Below are 23,431 nucleotides of genomic sequence, written 5' to 3' on the forward strand. Positions count from 1 at the left end.
TAAATCTATTCGAATAGCCGTGTCCACGGTCATGAACATGTGAAGCATGACCCCATTTGACTAGACTCAGGGTGCATGTGTCTTGATGAGTGAGTGTGTGTACTAGATGCCCGTATGATGTGGTTCCTGACTTGATCCGCCAGAAGCTGTGTGATACTAGAGGTACACCAGATGTGATAAAAGGGACTGTGGAGTGAGGTGTAGCCCCTCCCAGGACCGAGAAACCCCAGACACAGCTTTCTACTGGTTTATGAACTACTTGAACTGTTTTAAAGTCATTAGCTGATGATAACACTAATCACCTGCATAAAACAGCTTTACACTAAATCTAAAACCATAAAGCCTTGCCCTTGAAATACCCTTTTATGCATCTATCAACACTTTGAAGTAGTATAGGGCTTGCTGAGTACCTTCCATACTCACTCTTGCTGTCATTTAGATGAAGAAGCCGATGCTGACTTCGCTGGAGGTGAAGCCGGGATGAAGAGTAGTCTATAAAGTCGTGTTCGCACCCTCGCTACTTGTGGCTTGGGCTTTTGTTCCGCTGTGTATTTTGATGGCCGCTAGGTCAAGCTTGTAATATACAATAAGGGTTGTAACCTTTGAATTCTGAACCTTTCTATGATGTATGAAGTTTGATTGTGATACTACGAAGGTTATACTGTGCGTATCAGTTACGTAATCCAGGGACTGATACTGGAGGCACAGGAGATCCCGGTAACCAGGGGGTCCCACAAGCACTTTCCGTGCTTACTACATGTCGTATATGGGAACGATAGCCCGATTACCTTTGTAGCTGTGGCTTTTTGGTGTGCGAGTCAATGGTGTCGGGCATGAGATCGGTTGGGGTATACAGTTTGCTCTGGGAGTAGTTCTGGATGACCTCCACACCTGTCGACGCATGAACAAATGGTCGGGCCTTATTGGAAAAGGTTGATATGAGTACTCCCTTGTATGGACATGTGTGGTCATGCAAGCTGTATGATCCTCAAGCCATGTAGGTAAAGGAGTACCCCCTGCATAGTGTAAAAACATTTCGAAATGCCACGCTCTCGGTCATGAGCATGCTTCTGTTCATTTGCAACAATCGTAGATGTATAAATGTGGATTGAGGTGGTTGATTGGTTGAGATGGTGCTTTATATATTTTATTCATATGGTTCCTTTTACATTATGTTCATTTGATGTTTATGGGCTAGTTTGTTACTTTGGTCTAGTATCGATGCTCACACATGTTGATGTCAATTTTGCTTTTGCATATAAAATTTACTTAACCATGTGGTCTTTTCTTACTAATATCCAAATATATGATCTTTGGAGTCGGGCTATGTATAAGTGCCTATTATGGATTAAGTCTTGTGAGTACCTTCATACTCACATTGCTTTTTAGGTGTTACCGTCAAGGAGGAGTTGGTCATTGGCTACTTCACGCCTGCCGAAGGTGGCGGGCATAAGTAGGCAACTACTCGGTGGTCGCGCTTTTGAGGTGAAGCCTAAGGGCATATGGTTTCACCCACCTTTTGTGGTCTATAGCTTTTGTTTCCGCTGCATAGGTTCTCTTTTCTAGGAATTGATCAGTTTTAGTATCCTCTTGAATCTCTTTTGCTGTAAATTGTTAAACTTGTAAATGCTTAAGAACTTGTAATGTAATTTAATTACCTGCTCTTTATTAAGTTTGGTTGTGATTGCTTATGTTGGTAAGACATGTTCCGATCTTGAGCACAAAACACATGTAGGGACTATTGGGATAGTATTCTGGTTAATCGTTGAAGTCATGATTAAGTAAATGATCGACTTATGATTAATTAGAATATTGTTTGGATGGTTTCTCACAAGACCCGTCACCACCATCAGGAACAAGCACTGGTCATCGATTGATCAGAGAGATGGCAGCTCCCAACTCCGACGACGGTGTCCCGGTTGGTCTTGAGAACAATAGAGCCTCAACAACGCAATCCAGTAGACGGGGACGGACAGGGGTGGAGTGGAAGCTCGGGGGCAAGCAAGTAGATGGAACCGATCAGATGGGCAGGCAGATCGTCCAATGAGCGACTATGAGAAGCTCTTGTGGACGAGAGAGATCCGATGGGAGTAGATGAATCGAGTGAGAAGGCCAGATCAGGGAGAGAAACACAGAGAGCCAACAGGGGAGACAGAGCTGGCGGTAGATTAGATTGGATCTGGACGAGTTGTGATGTTCAAAAAAACTTGACTGCAATATCATATTAGGAATATCAACTTGTATTCAATAGTAGCCCCTAGGGACAATATATAGAGTACATGAGGAGTATAGGATAAGGACTCTAGTAACCTAACCTATACATAATGGATGATGACTCTATATTCCAAACACTTACCAATGTTGTCATCTGCTTCTATCCTGACAAACAAGCCTCGCACTGGACCACTTAGTTTGCTCTTAGCTTAGTTCTTTTCTAGCAGTCCGATGGTGTCAAATTACCAGTAGATTGGTAGTACCACAACTGCAAGAGTCCCCATCAGAACCCTCCACATGCCACCACATGCCACCACACGCAATCTTCTCCATCTAGCGATACTTCTCTTCTAGTACTCAAAATAATTGTCAGTAGATAAGCTTCACTAACGAAGTGAGGGTGTCTTGCTTTCTTCGCACACTAGACTATTCAAGATGAAACACTAGCCGCCAAAACAATAACATATGGATCTAGTTCAATTCAACCATAGTCATTTCCCACATTTTCACCTTGATGCCGTGTACCATTGTCATCGTTGTGGCAAATTCATGCAATATTCACTTTAGTATATTATGTACGTTCTCCAGTAAAAAAGGTTCATTAATAGAATGTGTACACGAAACCATATTAAATTTAACAAAAAGGTTTTCTAAATATGCATTTTGGATTTATCTGAATGATATGAGTAGCATTTTCCTACAAAATATTTCAAAACAATTTTGGAATGTTTCTGAGTATAATTGAATTTAAGCCTGGCTTACAGGAATTCATATAGGGTGTGTTTGGTTGCCTGGCTAAACCCCTATCCATGCAGGATGTACATGTTTGGTTGCCTGGTTAAGGGACTTAGCCAGGCCAGCCCAATGCAAAAGGGGCTGTTAAGCCAGGCTAGACTTAGACACCTGAATCGACCGTTTATCTCTGGCCAAGCCCAGATTATGCAGGGCCCACCACGAGCAGTGCTCCATGTTGGCCCGACATGTGCAGGCAAGGAACTCCCAGGCGAGCGCTAGGGTTACAACTTGCCCTCATTCGCGCCGCCTCCAGTTCGCTCTCCTCTCCTCTCTGCTTGGACTTGCTGCATGAGATCCATCGTTCCTTGCTAGAGAGGTGACTCGTGCTGGTAAGTCTTGAGCAGGGCATTGCCTTCCCGACGCCTCGTGCTTTGTCTTGAGCACTGAATCTGTGCAGTACTCCTTCCCACTCTTCTTTCTCCTCTGTTTGTCTTCGTATCTTATTGGATTTGCATTGCTTGTTTGATGTTGCTGTGCGTTTCTTGAACCTAGTTGCTTGCACCAAAGTAGTGGATTTGTTAGGGTTCAGGTTTAATCGTTGTAGATCTGCTTTGTTCCCATCCAATTTGTTAGGGTTCATGTGTAATCGATGTTGATCTACATCTATGACCTATTTTACTTATGAAGTCAATATTACAACACCTTAATATGCCCCACTACTTGTCACTGATTCTTGTGTATATCTTTTGCCTTTAGACATGGATGTTGCTACTAGGCGTCGTGGTCTCATTCTTAGGGGTGCTGCTCTTGTAGTTGTAGTGTTGGCCTGGTTGTTTGTTAGGTTCAGGCGTCATTCTATAAGTAGACCATATCTGACCTATGGCCCTTTGGTTGCGAGAGATCGTGAGAGGCAAGCTAACCTATGGTTCAAATGTCCCCATTCCTAACTATGTCCAAATGCAAATGATCTTTGGTAGTGAGGTTGCTACTGGCAGGTTTGCCATGGGTTCCAATGAGGCCCTTGGGCAACTATTTGTGAAGCCTAGAACAATTGAACTGGATACTGAAGCTCTCCAACCTCTTGTGGAAGCTAAAACCTCTAGAACCAAGACTGAAGCTCCAATCCTGGGGAAAAGGAAAAAGGGGTGCAGTGAAGAGGAGGGAGCCCTCATGCTTGGCTTGACTGATGCAATTTGGGGTTTTGCTGCTGCTGTATCTGAGAGTTCTCATTTAGAGGCTGCCCCTAGTGTGTATGTGGCTATCATAGGGACTCCTGGATTCACAAGGGAGGCTCTCATGCACACCCTAGGTCACCTAACCGAGAACAATGCAATTTGGTTGGTTTATGTGGGTATGTCTACTGAGGACAAGGATCTATGGATGAGGACTTACTTGGGCAAGCATTACTATGTCTAAATGATGACAGTAGAGCCATTTTTTGGTAGCTTCATGGCTAACACCACCCACCTGATATTTTTTTGGGTTCTTACTTTGCTGACATGAGTAGGCTAGTGGTGAGACCTGGACACCATTCATATGTTGTTGTAAATACAGGTTATAGATACATACAAACTCAAGGTATGCTGTGATCTGGTGTTGTGATGCCTTTGGTGCATACAAACATTTGGTACCGCTATGATGTGATGTGGTGTTGAGACACCTAATGATATATATTTGTTTTCATGTTAAGTCCTTGGTATGCTGTATTTCTAATGTTATGAAATGATGATCTATGTTGTGCATTATTAACTTTTTCAGCAACTATGAAGTGGTGTGTTGTATTTCGTGGTCGTCAACCAGGTGTCCATGCAAATTGGCATTCATGTCATTGCCAATTGACTGGATTCGACAACTCATGCTACGAGGGATTCGATTCAAAGGAGGAAGCAGTGCAAGCATACAATGTGTTTATTTAGTCCTTCATACTTGGCATGCATGGGCAAAAGAAGGTGGAAGACCTGAAGGAGAAGAAACACACAAGGGCCAAGACTTTATCATGTAAAGATGTGATACTAGCAGGGCAAAGCTTGTTAATTGTAATCCTAGTATGCAATACCTATCTAATGTAGGAATTGATCCATACTTGTGTGCCTAGTGAGCTGAGAAGTCAGACTTGATAATGATATTGTTATCGGTGTTTCAGACTTGTGTATCTGATGCTAATGATCAGGACGATAATTATCTCATATTAAAAGTAAGTACTACTACTAGTTAACAACCTCAATTTGGTACCAAATCATGCCATGGCCATATATATTGACACATATCCAGTTCAGACAGTAGACATGAGCACTACCAGTTCACAAACCAAACTACCCACTGCCTAACACAACTACTGAGCTTCACTTCTTCCTTTGCAACACAAAAACAAACATGAAGGCCACTAACAACCCTAGAAGATAGATCACCATCATCCATGCCATCTTATTTTCTTTTGCTTTAGCTCTCATCCTACCCTAGTACATGCAGCACAAATTCTTTGCCACAGCTTTGGTCCTCCTCACCTCGTCTCATCCTACCCTAGTACATGCAGTAACCCCTCGTCTTTCTTCCTCAGAACTCTTTTCTTCTCTTCAATGGCTTCATTTCTCAGGAATGTACCTCAAGAGGACACCGAAGGAATCGACGATCGATGTTATTTCCTTCCCAGCACACCTTCCTCCTTGGATGCTTCCTATGGCGACATCACAACGTAGTGTGTCGATCGATACTGCTCCAGTCATATTCATCTATCCAACCCTATCATCCCCAATCGGAGTGAGGAGTGAGAAGGGTGTAGCCGTGCGAGTGGTGACCGAGAAGGTGAGCAGACGCACTTGGGTTACGAGTGGTCTGGTAATATGCACTTTTTTGGGCCGATAATCTTCACACAATCAGGTCCTCAATGAGCACATCAGGTTAGAGATAAGCAACTAAACATAGGCTTTAGTCCAACGCAATACAAACCAAGGCCTAGGCCACCAAACCAAACACAAGCTTCATTGAACAGTCCAACCTAACCATCCAAGCCAAACACAACTAAAAAATGGCTCTATCCACTAAATTTGGGCTCACCTAGCCTAGCTCTAAGCTAATAAACCAAATACATCCATAATTTCTGGAATTACACTGTTTCGTATATTAGAACCTGAATCTTAAGTGGGCCGTGATATTCCCATCGTTTGACTTTAAAAGACAATGAAAAATGTCGCTGGAGATGACAGGTCAACTCCTTGGAAAGTTGGAAGGTCCACGGCCAGCACCCCTCCTCCCGCTCCTATTTGGACGTCGCATTGCATTCTCCCTCCCGTCCCCCATCCCGCCTTAAACCCTAAAGCATGGCCTCCCTCGCCGCCGCGGAGGCCGTCCTCCTCCTCGCCGTGGCGTGCCTCCTCCCGCTTCGCCTCCTCTCCCTCGCCCTCCGCACCTGCCTCTCCCCGTCAGGCGCCCAGCCCCGCCGCGCCCGCTCCGCCGCCGCGCTGCTCGTTGTAGCCGGGTTCCTCACCGCCATCTACGCCGTGCCGGACGCCGGCGCCCGCCCTGGCGCCGACGCCGACGCCGACGCCTTGCGGTCGGAGATCGAGGCGCTCAGGCTGAAGGTCGCGCGGTTGGGTGAGGCGCCTTCACCCTTCCTGTCTCTCCAATGCCGCCTTTTACGCTCCTCCCAACTCTTGTAACAATTTAGATTAGCAGGGGTTTGATTTTTTTTTTCCGTAAGTACTCGAGTAAACGGCGACCTGATGTATCCGTAGTGCGATGTGAGATGACCGGACGAGTTGGAGCCGGAGGCATCTTTAACCAGATTTTACTTGCAAAGAGTATTTTACATGCTTGTTTGACACTATCACAAAGAGTATTACTAACTTGCATCTGGAGCTCTTCGCTGCTGACTGATCAAATTTCAACGATATTCTTGCATTTTACTTGGTTAATTTACTGTACCTAAGTATTTATTCAATCCATTTCTTGAACAGAATCTATGTTGGAGGAAAATACAAAGATCTTGAACAGTAAGGCTAGTATTTTGGAGGAGGACAACAAACTCATTGAAGCAATGGAACGTGACATCCAGATCTTAATGAATGGACAAGAGAGTACAAAGGTACGCAGTGAGATCAGTAAGAATGCTGAGATATTGCATTGCTTTGCAAAAATAGAGAAGTTATAATCTCGTTAGCCGTCTCACTGTAGGTGGAAAAAACATTCATTTGTACTGTACAAAATTCTATTTGTTAGTTCGGTATTTCACTTATTTTTAAATGCCTTTTTACTACCTATAAAAACGAAAAAAGTGTGATGTTTTTCTTTGTTTAGATGCTGAGTACTTGGTGATTTCATTGTTAGCAACTGGATTTGCTTTCCCAGGAACCTATCATATAGGTGTTGCATTAGCTAGCGTCAGAATATAGAGTATAAACATAATATTGGAATTTATTTAATTTCTGACTCACAATCTCAAGTTATATTAAATTCCAGCGGCTTATTAAGATGAAACATAAGTGGGGATTTGGATCCAACTTATATCAAATTGTGCCACATACCTAATTTTGCTATTCGGTCTTTGATCTAAGTTGATTATCATTAGACGAACTAATACATTCAGATTTCAGAACTTGCTGTCATGCTGTGATAGTTTTATTTTCTCTGTTATATGACACTATTTGCTGTACCTTATTACAACAGATAGAGTGTGTTGGCCAAATGCTTTTTGTTCACATAATAACACTTGCTCTCTACGTTTGCAGAACTCCCGAAGCAAATCATATTCTGCAGGCAACATTAAAGCTATGGAAGATGAGGTACGCCCCCCCCCCCCTCACCTGTGGCACGAGTGCATTCGCAAAAGCTGAAACATGCCCCTATATTTTTCTCTGGTCCATGAGTGCACATGATTCTTGAATTTACGCAGAATTTACTAATATTACTCCACAATATGTCGATAGTGTTTATGCAGACCTATTCTTGTTTTTCTTCACATGTATGCATAATTCACATATAATGGCAATATCAAATATACCTCTCCTCTCCCCATACTAGTGGACCCCCTGTCTCTCTTCTTCTCTGTATTTGAGAATTGTATCAAAGGTAGTTCATGCCCATCCGTAACTCTTCTTTTACGGAAGACGTGTTTGTATTATATAAGTCTTCTCATGGATACAAGCAGATCGTGTAATATCTTTAAAAGGATAGTGATATAATACTTGTTTTTGTATCTATTCCACTGATCATCTGGGCTAGAAAGTGGTGAAAGTTACGTGTATGTTTTCACTTTTCAGAATTTCAGTGTAATGTTTTATACTAGTGAAATATATATAAGGCAGTACTCAATCAAATTCTTATGTCATGGAACTCATGGTATGAATGTTGTATATGTATAGGTACAACAACTCCAGGAAGAAGACAATAAGATAAACAGCAACGCTTACACCATAGAATTGTTAGCACGTGAAGCTGAGAAAAGGGTGGAAGCTTTGAGCTCAGAGGTCAAAAAGGTATGCTCTGAGCCTCTCACCTAATGTTCTTATGCTGACCACTTTGGATTAGCATTTGCATTTTACAACTCATACTTATTGTGCATATCATCTTTGTTAACTATTGCGGCGGGGAGCATCAAAGATGCTACAGTGATGGGGGACTATTTTGAGACGTAGACAATCATCTTCATGATTTTGGTGATGGTGATTATTACGTGAAAAGCAACCAAGTTTGTGGTTTGTGGGAGCTAGGTAGGAAAATTTTTAAGAATTAGTCCGGTAGGCATCAAACAGTAACAGCATGTGCAACCATGTGAAACAGTGCCCGCGGTTCTGTAGGGCGAGAGCAGTTTGTTAGTCAAGTTGATTTGTTAGGCTCTTATCCTATCTAGAGTTTGTTAGTCAAGTTGTTAGAGTTAGGCCTATATAAGGTACATGGCTGCCATCTTTTGTAATCAAGTAAGAAAAATTAATCTAGTCTTTCCTAATATTCTAAGTCTTTCCAATCCATAATCTAATCCCTCCCCTAGTAGCCGTCGTTTACCCTAACATTTGGTATCAGAGATGCCAGGTTCTGACGCTGCTGAAGGCTCCAATTCGTAGGCCATGAATGCTTTGACTAAGCTTATGGCTGACATGAAAAAGTAGATGGCTTTGCAGATAGGCAAGATGGCTTTGCAGCTGGTGGCCATTGACAAGAAGGCATCAGAAACTGCAAGTCAATTGGCTACGTTGCAGGCCAGCCTGTCGTCGGTCAGGACGTCTGGGTCGGTTGTTTCTTCCTCGACGACGTACTTGCCAGCACCCGTAACTCTAGCGCCTGTTGCTCCAGGCATCATGCCATTGCCGCACCACCCACCTCCTTCCACACCGCCACTCGGTTCCGCCCAATCCGCGACCGCACTCGTTTCCTCACTACTGCAGGTCGCAACCGTCACTCTGCGTTGGGATCTAGCTGCACCACCACTCGCCTTCAACCGCACCGCTTGCCGTCGCGCGTCACCGCCCAAGCCATACCGATCCAACTCAGCTCGGTCACATGATCTGCTACAGAGTCTCAAGCCACAAAAGATCCTACGTGGCCACAACCAATCCGGGACTATGCTATGTCATCACTGTAGTCATCAGCTGGCCAAATTTGCTATGCGCACACGAAAAATCTACACCACCATGGCCACCACCACATCTCTAGGACGAGCTGTCTCGTAAGGAGGGTGAAGTTGTTATGTGCGTGAACAATAACCGTGTAAACAGTAACAACATGCATGAACAGTACCCACGGTGCTGTAGCTCGAGAGCAGTTTGTTAGTCAGGTTGATTTGTTAGGCTCTTATCCTATCTAGAGTTTGTTAGTCAAGTTGTTAGAGTTAGGCCTATATAAGGCACATGGCTGCCACCCTTTATAATCAATTAAGAAGAATTAATCTAGTCTCCCCAATCCATGATCTAATCCCTACTCTAGCAGCCAACGCCACCCGGCTATCCTCCCGACGGTGTTTATCCTAACAAGAGATGACATTGATGTCATGAAGTGAACATATGAAAATTGGGATGACATAGGAGGACACTGGAGGAGTAAGTGTTTTTTCAATGGCAGAGTCATTCAAGGCAAATAATGGATTTTCTGTTTAAACAACTGCTGGACATTGTTAGGAAGCTAACATAAACCTTCGTGATTGACCTCATTGTTCATTTGTGCCAGTACACTTTATGGATATATTATCTAAGAAAAGATTACTATGTTAATTTTGCTATTTATGTATCAGATAGAGGATATAATTGCGGAGCAATGGATCCAAATTCGACAATTTGAACAGGCATTTGTGTTAACTAAGGTAATCCATCATTTATATCATGCTACTATACATTATGCAGAAGCAGTTCTTTCATTGAGTGAAATGAACGCAGATGATGACGTCAAAAGTTCATGAGAGAAGTAAGCAATCAGAGACAGTCTACAAGTGGCCTGGAAAAGAAACAATTCTTAAGGTACCTTGGCACCTCCAACTATTATCTATAATATTCTGCACTGCCTTTTCTGAATGTTGTACTTCTGTTGTAATATTTAGTAGAAGCTTGCTATAATCTAGGTGCGAATGGGGTGCTGCATTGAATGATGGGATCATTCAGCAAATTATAACCATTTAGGTCTTTGAGCACTGGTGCAAGATAATAGATACTCCCTCTGATGGCATCATTCAGCAAATTATAACCATTTAGGTCTTTGAGCACTGGTGCAAGATAATAGATACTCCCTCTATCTTCTTTTCTTTTCTGTTCCCTTGATTCTGGTGGATCTTTTTTGTACCCCCATCCTACTTGTCACCTTTCATACTGACATCACAAATTTCATTACTGGACTTCTGATGATTTAATAGGCTGTAAACTGGGTTGCATATAGTATGGTACATCTAACTTCTCAGAGTGACCCCACATGCCATTGTGATGAGTGGCAAATCCTGAAAGGCGCGTGGATTTAATTCATTTAAGCTACAACAGCCGTGCTGGGCCTATGTTATGCCTCCACCGAAGCATCTGGCCTTGTTCCACCTCAGCCCGCATCGTGTCTCCAACTCTCCATCATAGTGATCCACCTGTGCCCTTGGATCTGCCTTACCTCTCCCCATGTAGGAGCATCGGCCAAGAAAAAGCGTCTCTTATCACTGTCCCCAACATGGATGAGAAATGGTAAGATATTGAGCACATTTAAAGTGGTCACTGATCTTGTAGAGATTCTCCACATATGTGCCTCAAAACAAAGACCTCAATCAACAAATCCAAACAAGTCATCAGCCACTACTCAACTTGCTTGTTGAGGATTGCATCAAGGATGTGCTGTGTGTGGGCGCAGTGAGATTGAGTGTCACTTGGGTGAGCATGACAATTAGTGGGGGTGAGAGGTGGCATGGTAGGTGATGCATCAAGTGGATTTTGCAAACGTGTGGGTCGGTGGCGAGTGGTCATGTGGGATCTAGGTTGCTAGTGAGTGGACATGGGGATGCTCTGCATCAGAGGAGGCAGCAAAGAGTGATGGAATCATGCAACATGGGGCTCACTTGAAGAGGGTGAGCTCGGATGGGAGAAAGAACACTTCACCAACTCACTCTTTTCAGATAGTAAAAAAAAAAAGACCTAAAAGCTTTCCAACATTGTACATGCTAAACCATCTACACCTGCAAATTTCTAGGGCAAATAAATCATATATAAATTTGAGATAGATCACAAGCGGGCCCAAATGGACCTTATATTTTGGCTTTTGCTACCTCAATGAAGAGACACATAATCATGGACTTCTGAGTTGGACATTTGACATAATGTCTGACATATAAGTTTTTTGAATTCTGGGACATTTTGGATACCATCTGCCAAGTGGGTTCACAGCCGGGGGGGGGGGGTTGATTATTCATTTCTTCTGTTGGCGACATCCCCGCCCTCTAGCAGCAGGTGTGTCAGTGACACAAAGGCGTGCAACAACACAAGCATGCAGGAGCATCCGCCCAATGCTAGCGGATAAGGAGTCAGAAAGAATAAGAAGCTGAAGTCTAAGAATAATAAACTGCGTGCTATGTAATCTTAACACTGAAGAAACTATATACCATTTGTTTTTTGACTGCCCCTTCAGTTTCCGTTGCTGGAATTGGCTTGGAGTTACTTGTTACCATTGTATCAACTTCTTTGCTATGGTTCAGAAAGCAAAGGCGAACTTTCAGAACCCTTTCTTCATGGAGGTCTTCATCATTGCTTCTTGGAAAATCTTGCTTCGTTGATGAAGTCAACCTTCACTTGCACAGAATGAATCCAACTCTTAGTTTCAATGTTTCGTCTTGGCTCATTGATGTTGTATAATCCTCTTCCTCCTCTTGTGCATAGCTCTCTCTCCAGCTGGTTTTCGCCCTGTATTTAGCTTCTTGTTTTGGGGGTTCCTACCCTTCTAGTTATACTCTTTTTTTTATTTAATATAATTACCACAATAGGGGCTTCCCCTATTGTTTTCCCCTCAAATAAACATTGTTCTAATAGGCAGCCGCTAAACCACCTAGGTGCTTATGTGTCACCCTCCCTCTAGAACCTCAATTTCTAGAGCACTGAGAATAATAAGGTTCTGTTTGTTTCAGCTAGAGATTATGGATTGTGATTCACAATCTGCAAGCTGTAACAAACAGGCCCTCATCACAATCTGCAAGCTGTAACAAACAGGCCCTCATCACAATCTGCAAGCTGTAACAAACAGGCCCTCATCGCAATCCAACTTGTAACAATCTAGTCCTCAGATTGTAACAATCCAGCAATCCGGGTTCCACCAGCTTCTGCAGATTGTACAATCCAGCTTCTTACGATCCAACTTTTTCAATTCACAATATACAAGCTGCTTTTCACAATCTCCAACTGAAACAAACAGGCCCTAAGTTGAGTTATATAATTCTTGTTGTAGTCAATTCGGTTAAAGTGACTCCAGTACGGTCTCTAGATGGATCGGAGATAGTGTTGTTTAGTCGAGTACATCCCCACAAAAGGGTACACATTGTATCCTGGTGATCAAGCAAAGAATCTCTGTCTAATATTCTCTCACCCCAACCTATGTTCTGAGTTCTGGCTCCTTTTGCAATGCCCCAGTTTCTTTCAGGCCATTTTTTCTAGCCTTTCTTAGCATTTTACTTAGCCTGATGTGAACCCGTTTAGTATCAAAGCCAGCATTTCAATCAAGCTGTTATAATTACTAGCAAGTTTTTGATAATAATTAGGTATTTTCTGGCTCTTATAAATTTTAAAAGCATAAAATTCTCCTGTCATTTATATCAGAATGCACTGCACTAAATAAAGAAAAGATCCATTGGGAACTAGTATGGTATATACGAATCAAACACATTCACTAGCACACGCCATTCACTCTGCACATCCCTAATCCCTTATTATGTCCTTATATATGACCTAGAGTTTTCCTTTGTATGTTTCCATATGCAGCATGCCAGGAACGTTGATCTCAATGGAATTTTTCTTAGAGGGGCATCATACGCAAGGTCCTGCTTTTCTCATACACATAAACAGTCCAGGAGTTTTGTACAAGCAATAAACAAATGCTACCATGAGGTACCTGCTATTACTCCATATCTTACATTATTGATATTTCTAAGCGCAAAGTGCAAAACGCATGTGCTCACCTAGTTGTAACAAACAAAGAAAAAAATGTGCCAGTAGTATAAAGCATATTGAAATGACTAAATAGTGACAAAGAAATACCCTAACCACTCTTTGATGTCGTTTGTTTTCTTTAATTCATGCAGCAGCCAATGTCTTATAGCAGAATTGTTTTGTGCCATTATTTCTTAAGTGTTTCCTTCCCTTTTTATAGGCTTCTCAGTTCCACAAAGCAATCCTTCGCCAGTATATTCCTGATAATGACAGGCCTAATGTCTTCTTCTTGGGTGGTTCCATTTCAAGATCATGCACATCTCTTCCTTATAACCAATTCAAGATTTGTATGTCATCAGCACAAAAGTTTCATCATAAGGTGCCTATCTTTCATTATCTTCTGTTTAAACAAATATATGCGTAGTGTCTTTTTATTAAAGATATCCCTTGCTCCTGGTATGTCTGGTTGATTTGTTATTTCTAAATGTTCCAAATCCATTTTATACAGAAAATCTTAATAGCATATCTTAGATAACAGTAAATTGGATACTGCAAGAGTGTGCTCAATCACAAAACTTTCTGTCGTTTTCTAGTTTGCTTTCACCTCATAAAGTGCACACACTTGGCTTTCAATCAGAAGCAGCGAGGAAGCATAAAAAAGTAGCAGATTAACGGAATATTTAGCCTCACCGCTGTCTTTATATTGAGTTGAAATGATGGGCCTCGAGCCAGCTGCAAGCTCCCAATGTTTCTCTGCATTACTGTTCTCAGTTTTAGAAGGATTTTGAAAATGACCTATGCTCATCTCATTTAAGGACAATTTAATCATGATGAAGGATCACGACTTTCCACTTTGATATAATGAGCATTTGTGGTGAACTGACTTGATCTTGTAGGGTAGCTTCTCTGTTACGACTGGTAGTGGCTGTCAGTGAACATGTAGCTAATGATAAAGGAGTTTTCTATAAAATCTTGTGATACAAATTCTGTAAAAGGTCATGCCACTATATGTAATCCTTTTAGAGTTCTATGCGACTATGTTACAGATTATGCACCTACCTACATGTATCTGTGCCTTACTTCACTAATAACATATGGATGTGAGACTAATTGGTTGATGAATTTTGCAGGTCCAAGTTTTTATCGACAATGCGATGCAATCCAACAGATATAGCAGAGGTTTAGCGAATGAGGTAGTTACATTTTCCCTGGTGAGTATTTCTCAATTACTATGGTTGGTCTTACCTTTGCAGCTCTGTTGAACTGCCGTAAGAGTTTCCTGGGTCAAACTGCAGGCATATCTTGTTCTTATTTCACCAATGTGGATGGCTTGGTTCCTTTATTCAATGCGGTTTGGCTCAAGGAAATGACAACTTGTCACAAAATAAGAGCTGTGCAGTTCTGGGTTCTTTTTTCTTCTTTAAAAAAGAAAACGTGAGATAAGTATAGAAGAGTTCAAATCATCAGGAGGCGAAAAAGTTGCTGTATCTATGCATATCATGTAACTGTTATAGAACTATTCAAACTATTACATCCAATTGCCCTATGACCCTCTAGTTACCTCAGTTCAGGCTTCCGTTTGGCATTGCGGTGACTTTTTAAAAATGCTTATTTATTTCTATTTTTTTTTATGAATTGTTAGTTGGAAACATCTTTTTAGGATCTGTAATAGCAAAAATCACTATAAGAATGGCACATATTCCTCAACGAACTAGATTCTACGGCACAACAACCATAAACAGGCCCTCAAAGATCACTAAGCGTTTGCTTCCTTAGTGGTGTTAAGCACCACTCTCTTGTACAACTCAGTTCTATGTTAGAGACGCGGATCATAAAATCGTGCCTTCTGTCTTGCGTGTAGTTCACCCTAGTATACAAGCGACGAGTGGTTGGGCATCGCTTATTTACGATGATGTTAAAAAAGAGAGCAAATTGCATAGAACAACAATCTTTGGGACAGGTGGCGTGGAACCACCACTTTTCAAAATTTTGTCACTTAACTCCACCTAATAGACTAAACATTGCATCTTACACAAATGACCACTTTTCAATTTTTTTGTCACTTAACCCCACCTAATGGGACTAAACGTTGCATCTCACACAAATTACGCAATTTGGGCTCTAAACAGCCAAAATGACATGTGGGGCCCGCTACCAAATATGACGTGGCCATGGGCCTGCCACGTTGGCCCGTCCGACGTGCCCACCCACATATTAACGCGAGGAACCGATGAGTGTGTTAAAATTTGATTACAATTAGTGATCAATTAGCAACAATGTGTCTTTACTAAAGGGACATGTCCTTTGGTTAATAGACTTTGTATCATTTCATTATGTCCATTGGAGAGAGACATGTCTCTCCGATGACACCTCTTTATCATGTATATATATGTAAACATTTCATCGAATCATTACAAGAGTTTCATTCTCTACTCTCTGTACTCTTTTTACTTTCTATTCGCAATACATTATCACGCACGCTTGTTCTCCACTGAGCAATTACTACAATAGATGCAAGAACTAGAGGCACGAAGGCCTCTGCACAGAAGCTGGGTGGACGCTACGCTCGTAGGCCGTACACATCGGTAAGCACAATCATGATGTCCTTCCATTCGGCAGATGATCAACGCAACAATGTGGGGGACGTCCTTACAAATCTAAGGTCCCTGGAGGTCGCCATCCTTCGTCTCCTTCCTCCTCGACCTCGCAGCAGCCAGCGTCACCATCGTCGTCATCCACGCCGTACTGGACATCATCTCCACCATCATCGACGTGCATCTTCTTGTGGCCCTCACGGCTCATCACACATCGATGACGGTGACCGGCCAGGACAGGAGTGGGTGCCGCCTCTCCAAGGTGGCAACATGCCAACCGTGTAGCCCTCGATCAGCAGCGTCACACCTCAAAGGCGATGGTGGCGGTTGGCCCACCGACCCAGCGCGTCTTCTTCTACATTCCCTTCGGGCAATGACAATTGGCTGCGTACCAGCCCCTCAACGACGATGGAGGCCGATGTCTTACAGACCGTGTTTGCCCTCTAGGCAGCGCCTAGAGTAATGGCCAGCATTGGCGCGGCAAGCGTCGGCATGTCTCCCTCATGAGGCCGGCCGCACCGCATAGATTCGGCCCACCAAAACAGCTCGTAGAGCCATAGGTCGGCGGCAGAGCCCACCCTCAAGGTGGCAGCCAGCTGTGGTGTAGATCCGGCCCTAGGCGGTCGGCGTCGCTAGGGTGGTACACCCACCCTCCGGCCGCACCTCTCCTCCATCGGTGTCCACCCTCCGCCCCGTCGGATGCAACTGCTTCACGGTGATGCGGCTCCGGCGAGGCTTCATGGCGGTCCTCAGCGGCCGCACCATCTCCGGTGGCGGTGTTCAAAGTGACCCAGCAATGCACCCACTTCAGCGCCACACACCCATGGCCATGGTCCACGGCGATCACCACATACACGACCAACGGCTCTCTAGCGTCGTGGCCTCCATCCCGGATGGCGGCGACGTGCACAGTGAGGGGCGACAATGTGCGGTTAGGGTTGAACCCTAACCACCCTTCTTGTCCTGTATATATGGTGCAGGAGTGGGGGAGAGCCCACTTGGGCCTTGGGCCGAAAGGCCGCCTGGGCTGCGGCCCAGGTTTGTTTGGCCTGCGCGAAAAAAACCACCCCTCTTGTGGATTTGGGCTAAAAATGAAAGGGCTTTGGCCCAAATTCATTTTAGGACCGGAAGAATATTTCAAGGACTGGCTATTTCCTTTTAGGCCTAGTGGGTCCCAATAAATAGCCCATATAAATAGTACTGTGTGTATTATTTCAGTTATGGCCCTTATAATTATTTATAATTGTACCATTTTATGTACTTTTATGAACATGCATTTCTAGACCCAATGAGTACTTAGATTTGAAACATGTTCAATGTGTTTGCATCCCCACATTCCAAAAACATATCTTTACTTCTAAATACTTTTAAATTCTTACAATTTACTTTTATATTGCAATTGATTACTCTCCACAATCATATTTTGATTTAAGCAAAAAATTGCTTCACAAAAGCACAAACCACTTAATTAAAAGCGGATTTTCTTGCAAAATTTTAAGTGACTACCTCAACTAATATCGGTATAACATAAGGTCATGGATGTTATGAAATTTATTGTAATATTTGCAGATTATGCTCATAACAGCGGATTACTCACACCACTACTGTGCGGTCTACACCATTTTTTGGTGACTACCGTCAAAGTGTTAAGCCAATACTATGCGGTCTACACCATTTTTGGTGACTACCGTCAAAGGGTTAAATCTCTACATTTAAGGTCTACATCATTTTGATAATTACCTTCCATGTGATAACCTCCATTTACTATTTATGAAACACAAGGTAATGGAATGGCATTTACTGCATATTGCAGATTATCCACTATTTACTATGAGTTCTACATTTTGTCATCTTGACTTAATGACTACCTTCAACGTGTTATTCTAAATATTCTACTTAGCATAACACCAGGTAATAGGAATATAGACGTCTACTGATAAATGTCAGATTTTGTCTCCTACTACTGCAAGATCTACACCACATTTGGTGATTATCTTCAATATGTTAGCTACATAATTTGAGGTATACACTATGTAATTCAAGTCTCAACTTGACTTTACAAATTTTGCATCATTATAACAACATTACCATGATGATTTTTAATTTATATATAGTAAATTAATCAAATATATGGTTCAAAATTCATGCATGATACAATGACCGGCCAAGAGTTCGATGAACTCGTACTTGATGGTCACAATTACCAAATATGGGTAAAGGATGTCAAGGTCACTCTTGCGTCTCGCAGAATAGTAGCGACACTCCAACCTCCCCAAGAGGAAGATCTGCCGCTACCAGATCAAGTTAAATATGGAGCTTTATACATAATGAGGCACCATATCCATCTGAATCTCAAATCTGAGTATCTGATGGAAGAAAATCCGAGCACTCTATGACTAGATATGAACAACAGAAGGTAGTCATTTTGCCCAATACAAGTCATAAATAGATACATCTCTGACTTTAAGACTTCATGTCTATCGGAGATTACAATCATGTTGTTCATAAAATCTACTCAAAATTGCCTTTTTGAAAAAGAACCTACAGATGCGAAAAAAAATAGAGAAAACTTTATCTACTTTGCTTTCCACTAATAGGATCTTACAACAATGATACAATGCATGAAAATACCAAGTTTATTCTGACTCAATACATGTATTACTTCAGGTCAAAAAGTATGATGAACTCCTTCTAAGGAATCATTATTAGCACCTAATAGACGCTATACCTTTACCTAAAATATATCATAATGTTCAGAATAACAATAAGTTCGATGGCTCTATTAAAAGCCATCCTAAGAACTTCAATGGTAAACGTAAACGCAATAAGAAGCATAAGCCCTATGCACCAGATTAGGGTTAATGTATTTCTAAAGTTGACAAATCTAATGTTTGTCGTAAGTATGAATGCTACAAGCATTCCACTAAGAAATATCACAACCCAAGACATTAAGTTGATCTGTAATTACAATTTGTGGGACATAACCGACCTACTCAATGGCAAAGATTTGAAGCACACTTCAATCTTCAAACTGACTCTACCAAGGAGGCTAGTTGTTCACAACAAGTTTCACAAGAATCAATTAACAACTATACTCTTCTGCAACCAGAAGATCTCACGAGCACGGAAAATATGATTGTCGAATTTGCTTCGCACAACATGTTTGCAGACCTTATCTAGTCTCCCAATTCATTAGATATCATGTTATCTATGTCCCATTAAATGTTGTAATACATTATTGTATCATCACTTATGATACTAAATAAAGTTTGTATGTATTCTATATGTCTGATAAAGAATTTTATATCAAATTCTTCAATTCTATATATAGATTTTAGCGGGAGTTAATCCAATGAAAGAGGAAGAAATATGCTTAGTGGACATATGCATCACAAATTCTATACATAGGGAAACAAAATATTTCCAAACTCTTACAAAGAAACAAGGAAATATTTTGACAATCGTTGGACGCGATGCAATTGTTTTTGGCTCTGATCGTGCCATAATTACTCTCCTATGGGTATTCAAGTCATAATCGTTGATGCTCTATTTTATCCCGATTCAACCCGTACCTTACTTAGTTATAGAGATATCCGTCAGAATGGTTTTCATATTGAAACCCACGATGATGTCACCAACATGATGTTGGCAAATTGTACGTATGATTGCAGTTGAATGAATTTGCCAACATCATGTACGTATTCATTGTACGTATGCTCATAACATTTTGAGAACAATTCCCGGCATTAGGGAAGGTTAAATACCACAAAAAATACCAGAAATCATAAGAGAACGCCATACACGTTCACATTCAGTCCTCATATCCACATAGCTGATATCTATCTTATATTTACAACATATTGCAAATAACCTATCAAGATGCATTTAGTGACAACAAAGGTATCACAAAATCCTATATTTCTACTAGGAATATGCCTGAAAGAGTGGAGGTACTAAATAAAACCACTGAACTCCCAGATCAAAATAAGAGAGGGAGAAATATAGTTACAAAGGATAAAGCTTCTTGCAAGCTACCGCGAAAATAGAGTAATCCCTCCTCCAAGACAGTAAATATAAATCAACATCAAGTTGATAGACAACTTATGGATATTCACTATCCAAACGCCTATGGATGTTCAGCATCCAAATGCCTAGCACAAATATGTACATGAATTTAGGCGCTGGGTCATGGGAACACCCTAACTCCATTATTTTGGAAAATATACGGAGTTAAATGAGATAATATTTCCACGAACTATATTAATTCTATAGAATCAATCAATACCAAAGACTACAAATTGTCGACAAATACTTTAAAAATTGCAGAAGATCTTCAGTTGGATTCAGGCCAAAGTCCATGACCATGGCAGGGTGTCTCAAGCACTCGGATTGGACCAAATAGAAGGAAGCAATTGAGGTAGAATTACACTCGTTCACAAAAAGAGGGTATTCAAAAAAGTAATACCTACACCTCCAATATCTTCCCTACTGAAGCAAAATGGATTTGTATTCTATAAGATGGTGAAATAGCGAGGTTTGTAGAATAAGAGTTCACGCAGAGACCTGTCATCAATTACGATGCTACATACCGTATGGTATATGTGCAAATTATGTTATCATATTTAATATTTTTGGTATATCAAATGAGTTGGATAGATTCAGACATAAGTCCCTAATGGAATTTGTATTCTAAATCTAAATACAAATCGCAATATATATCGTGTACAGCTTAAAGCCACTCCAAGACTTCAAGCAGTTAAGTTGATTATGGTACAACTGATTAAATGGATTCCTTCCACAGAAGGATTACTCTAACCACAATGATTGCATATGTGTGTTTATAATGAAATCCCAATTGGATTTTGTGTCATCCCCAAACTACACACGACAAAGTATGTAATCATCTTAAGGTGGAATTTGAGATGAATGATTTGGTTAAAATCAAATTTCACTTAAGTCTGCAACTTAAGCATATTCCTCCAGGAATATTTATTTATCAGTTCATCAATATCCAAATGCGATAATCATATCCATCAAAACACTTACAGTCATTCAATCCCTAAATGTAATTCAAAATCCATTCATACATTGGATTAACATTGAAAAGATATTGAACATGAAGTTTTATATCTTAGTGCCATCAAAGAGCTCATATATTTTGCAAATCGCAACAGGCATGATATTGCATTTGTAGATAACTTGCTAACTTAAATAGCGCACCTCCAACAATACCATTAAGTGGGATTCAAAGATGATATCCAAAGATATCTTTATGACATCAAAGATCTAGATTTTTCTATCAAAAAAAATTAAGATATAACCATAGTGGGATATCCAAATTCTAGCTATATAATTGATCCACATAACACCAGCTCACAGACTGATTTTATGGTAATATAGTCATCTCACAGGAGTCATCAAAACATATTCCAGTGGCTATTTTCACCTATTATTTTGAAACATCACATACATATGTATGGCTTCACAAAATGATAAAACACATATACCATGTGGTATTGATTATATTGAATAACTATTATCTATAAAGATAATTTAACATGCATTGCTCAAATACAAATAGGTTACATAAAGAGCAATATAACCAAGCATATTGCTCCTAAATTATTTTATCCTCATAATGGGAGATAGACATCTTGCAAACTAAATTATGTGATAATCTCACCGATTAATTCATTAAGTCCTTACCAATTTTCACATTCCAAAATTCACTACGAGATTTGCAAAGTTCAGGGGAGTTGATCCCTTAATAACAACCTATTTATATTTAATTGCATTTTTTCCGTTATAGGTTTTTCCTATATGATTTTTCATATAAGGTTTTTAATGAGACAATATCTATAAAACGTCATATGTCATATCTCTTATTTTCCTCGCCGGGGTTTTTAAAGGACGTATAAAAGATATATCTATTGTTCTCTAAACTCACTTATGAGTTTTTCCTTTTTAAAGTTTTTTTCTCATATGAGTTTACAAAGAGACAATAATCAATATATGATGTACCTTTTTCTCCTTATTTTCCCACTGTGTTTTAAAGAAGTTTTAACAGCATGTCACTATTATTCCTCCTATTTTCCCAAGAGATTTTCAGAGGTTTTAATATGGTCCATAGATTATAATTATTGTTCTCTAACCTCACCAATGCGCTTTTCATATCTAGGTTTCTCGTATGAGCTTACAATGAGACGATAACCAATATATGTCATATCATTTTCTCTTTACATTTTGTATTGAGTTTTAAAGGAGTTTTAGTGGCATATCAACATACTATTTTCTCCTCATATTTTCCCATATTGTTTTAGAGAAGTTTTTCAACAAAAAATTTACATTACGGATAATTGATCAAGGGGAAGTGTTAGAATTTGATTACAGTTAGTAATCAATTAGCAACAAGGTGTCTTTACCAAAGGGATTTGGTAATCAATTAGAACTCAAGGTATACCTAAAGACCGATCTTCCTGATCTCCCAATGCCAATCTCTATAGTTAATTCCCTTTGGTGCATTTATTCCATATTTATCATGTAATCTTGTCTGATAAGGGTTTACAAATCCATTGAATAAATCTTCCATACCCTAAAATTCTTGCCCTTGGTCAGGCAACTCGGGAGTTCCGGGTTGTCTAGCACCAGTTCTTTTGGATCATGTTCTTCAAATCCAAGTCCTATTCAATCTTTTCCCTATCTCATCATATCATTCTTGTGTATCTTAGGACAGTGTGAGATGGGGCGTGACAAGTTTGATACTCAAACTTATCAAAGGAGAACAAAGACTTGGTTTGATCCTCAAGCACAAAGCGATGTTCCATCATAGCAACCTGAGTTTGGTGGCAGTGGCAGTGGCAGTGGTGGTTCTCGCACGGTCATTTGCATGGTTCCTTTGTCTCGGTCAGGCGGCATTCGCATTGACGAGACGGCCAAACCACTACTGTACCTCGTAGCACAACTTTGCCACCTAGGAGAACAAAGATGGCAGCAGGCAGAGGCAAAGGAAGGGCAGTGGCCTCCGGATCTAGAGCGCATGATGAAGAGATTGAAGAGGATGTGGGGCAGCAAGAAGAGAGGATTGTTGTGCTTCCTTTGAAACTCCACAGACCCTATAATACATATATGAGTATAGGTGGGTTGAGCAGAAAAGTGATAGATTATATGAAGAAGTCTGGCAAATGCAAGAAGGAAAGATATGAAAATCTTTTCATGTATGAGAAGAATATATCAGATTATCGGATTTTGGAATGACTTTCAAGCTGATTTCTATGAAACTGTGATCCTTTCGAAGAAGCCCATCAC

General features: G+C 40.9%; 1 protein-coding gene across 2 annotated transcripts; it reads left to right on the forward strand.

Annotated features, from left to right (window-relative positions):
• Positions 1-6,166: 6,166 nt before the first annotated feature.
• On the forward strand, positions 6,167-15,078 carry LOC133922233 (uncharacterized). Of its 2 annotated transcripts, none has more exons than XM_062367466.1 (10): positions 6,167-6,540; positions 6,903-7,030; positions 7,674-7,727; positions 8,307-8,420; positions 10,169-10,237; positions 10,311-10,391; positions 13,365-13,490; positions 13,753-13,911; positions 14,663-14,725; positions 14,828-15,078. In XM_062367466.1, the coding sequence occupies exons 1-10, from the start codon at positions 6,267-6,269 to the stop codon at positions 14,900-14,902; spliced, it is 1,143 nt and encodes a 380-aa protein (XP_062223450.1). In that variant the 5' UTR covers positions 6,167-6,266; the 3' UTR covers positions 14,903-15,078. The 2 variants fall into 2 exon arrangements, with proteins under 2 accessions (XP_062223450.1, XP_062223449.1); XM_062367465.1 differs by having other exon boundaries at positions 6,169-6,540; positions 14,663-14,743.
• Positions 15,079-23,431: the final 8,353 nt, after the last annotated feature.

The sequence above is a fragment of the Phragmites australis genome, chromosome 6 (genome assembly GCF_958298935.1).
Source record: "Phragmites australis chromosome 6, lpPhrAust1.1, whole genome shotgun sequence".
In the NCBI taxonomy this organism is placed as follows: domain Eukaryota; kingdom Viridiplantae; phylum Streptophyta; class Magnoliopsida; order Poales; family Poaceae; genus Phragmites; species Phragmites australis.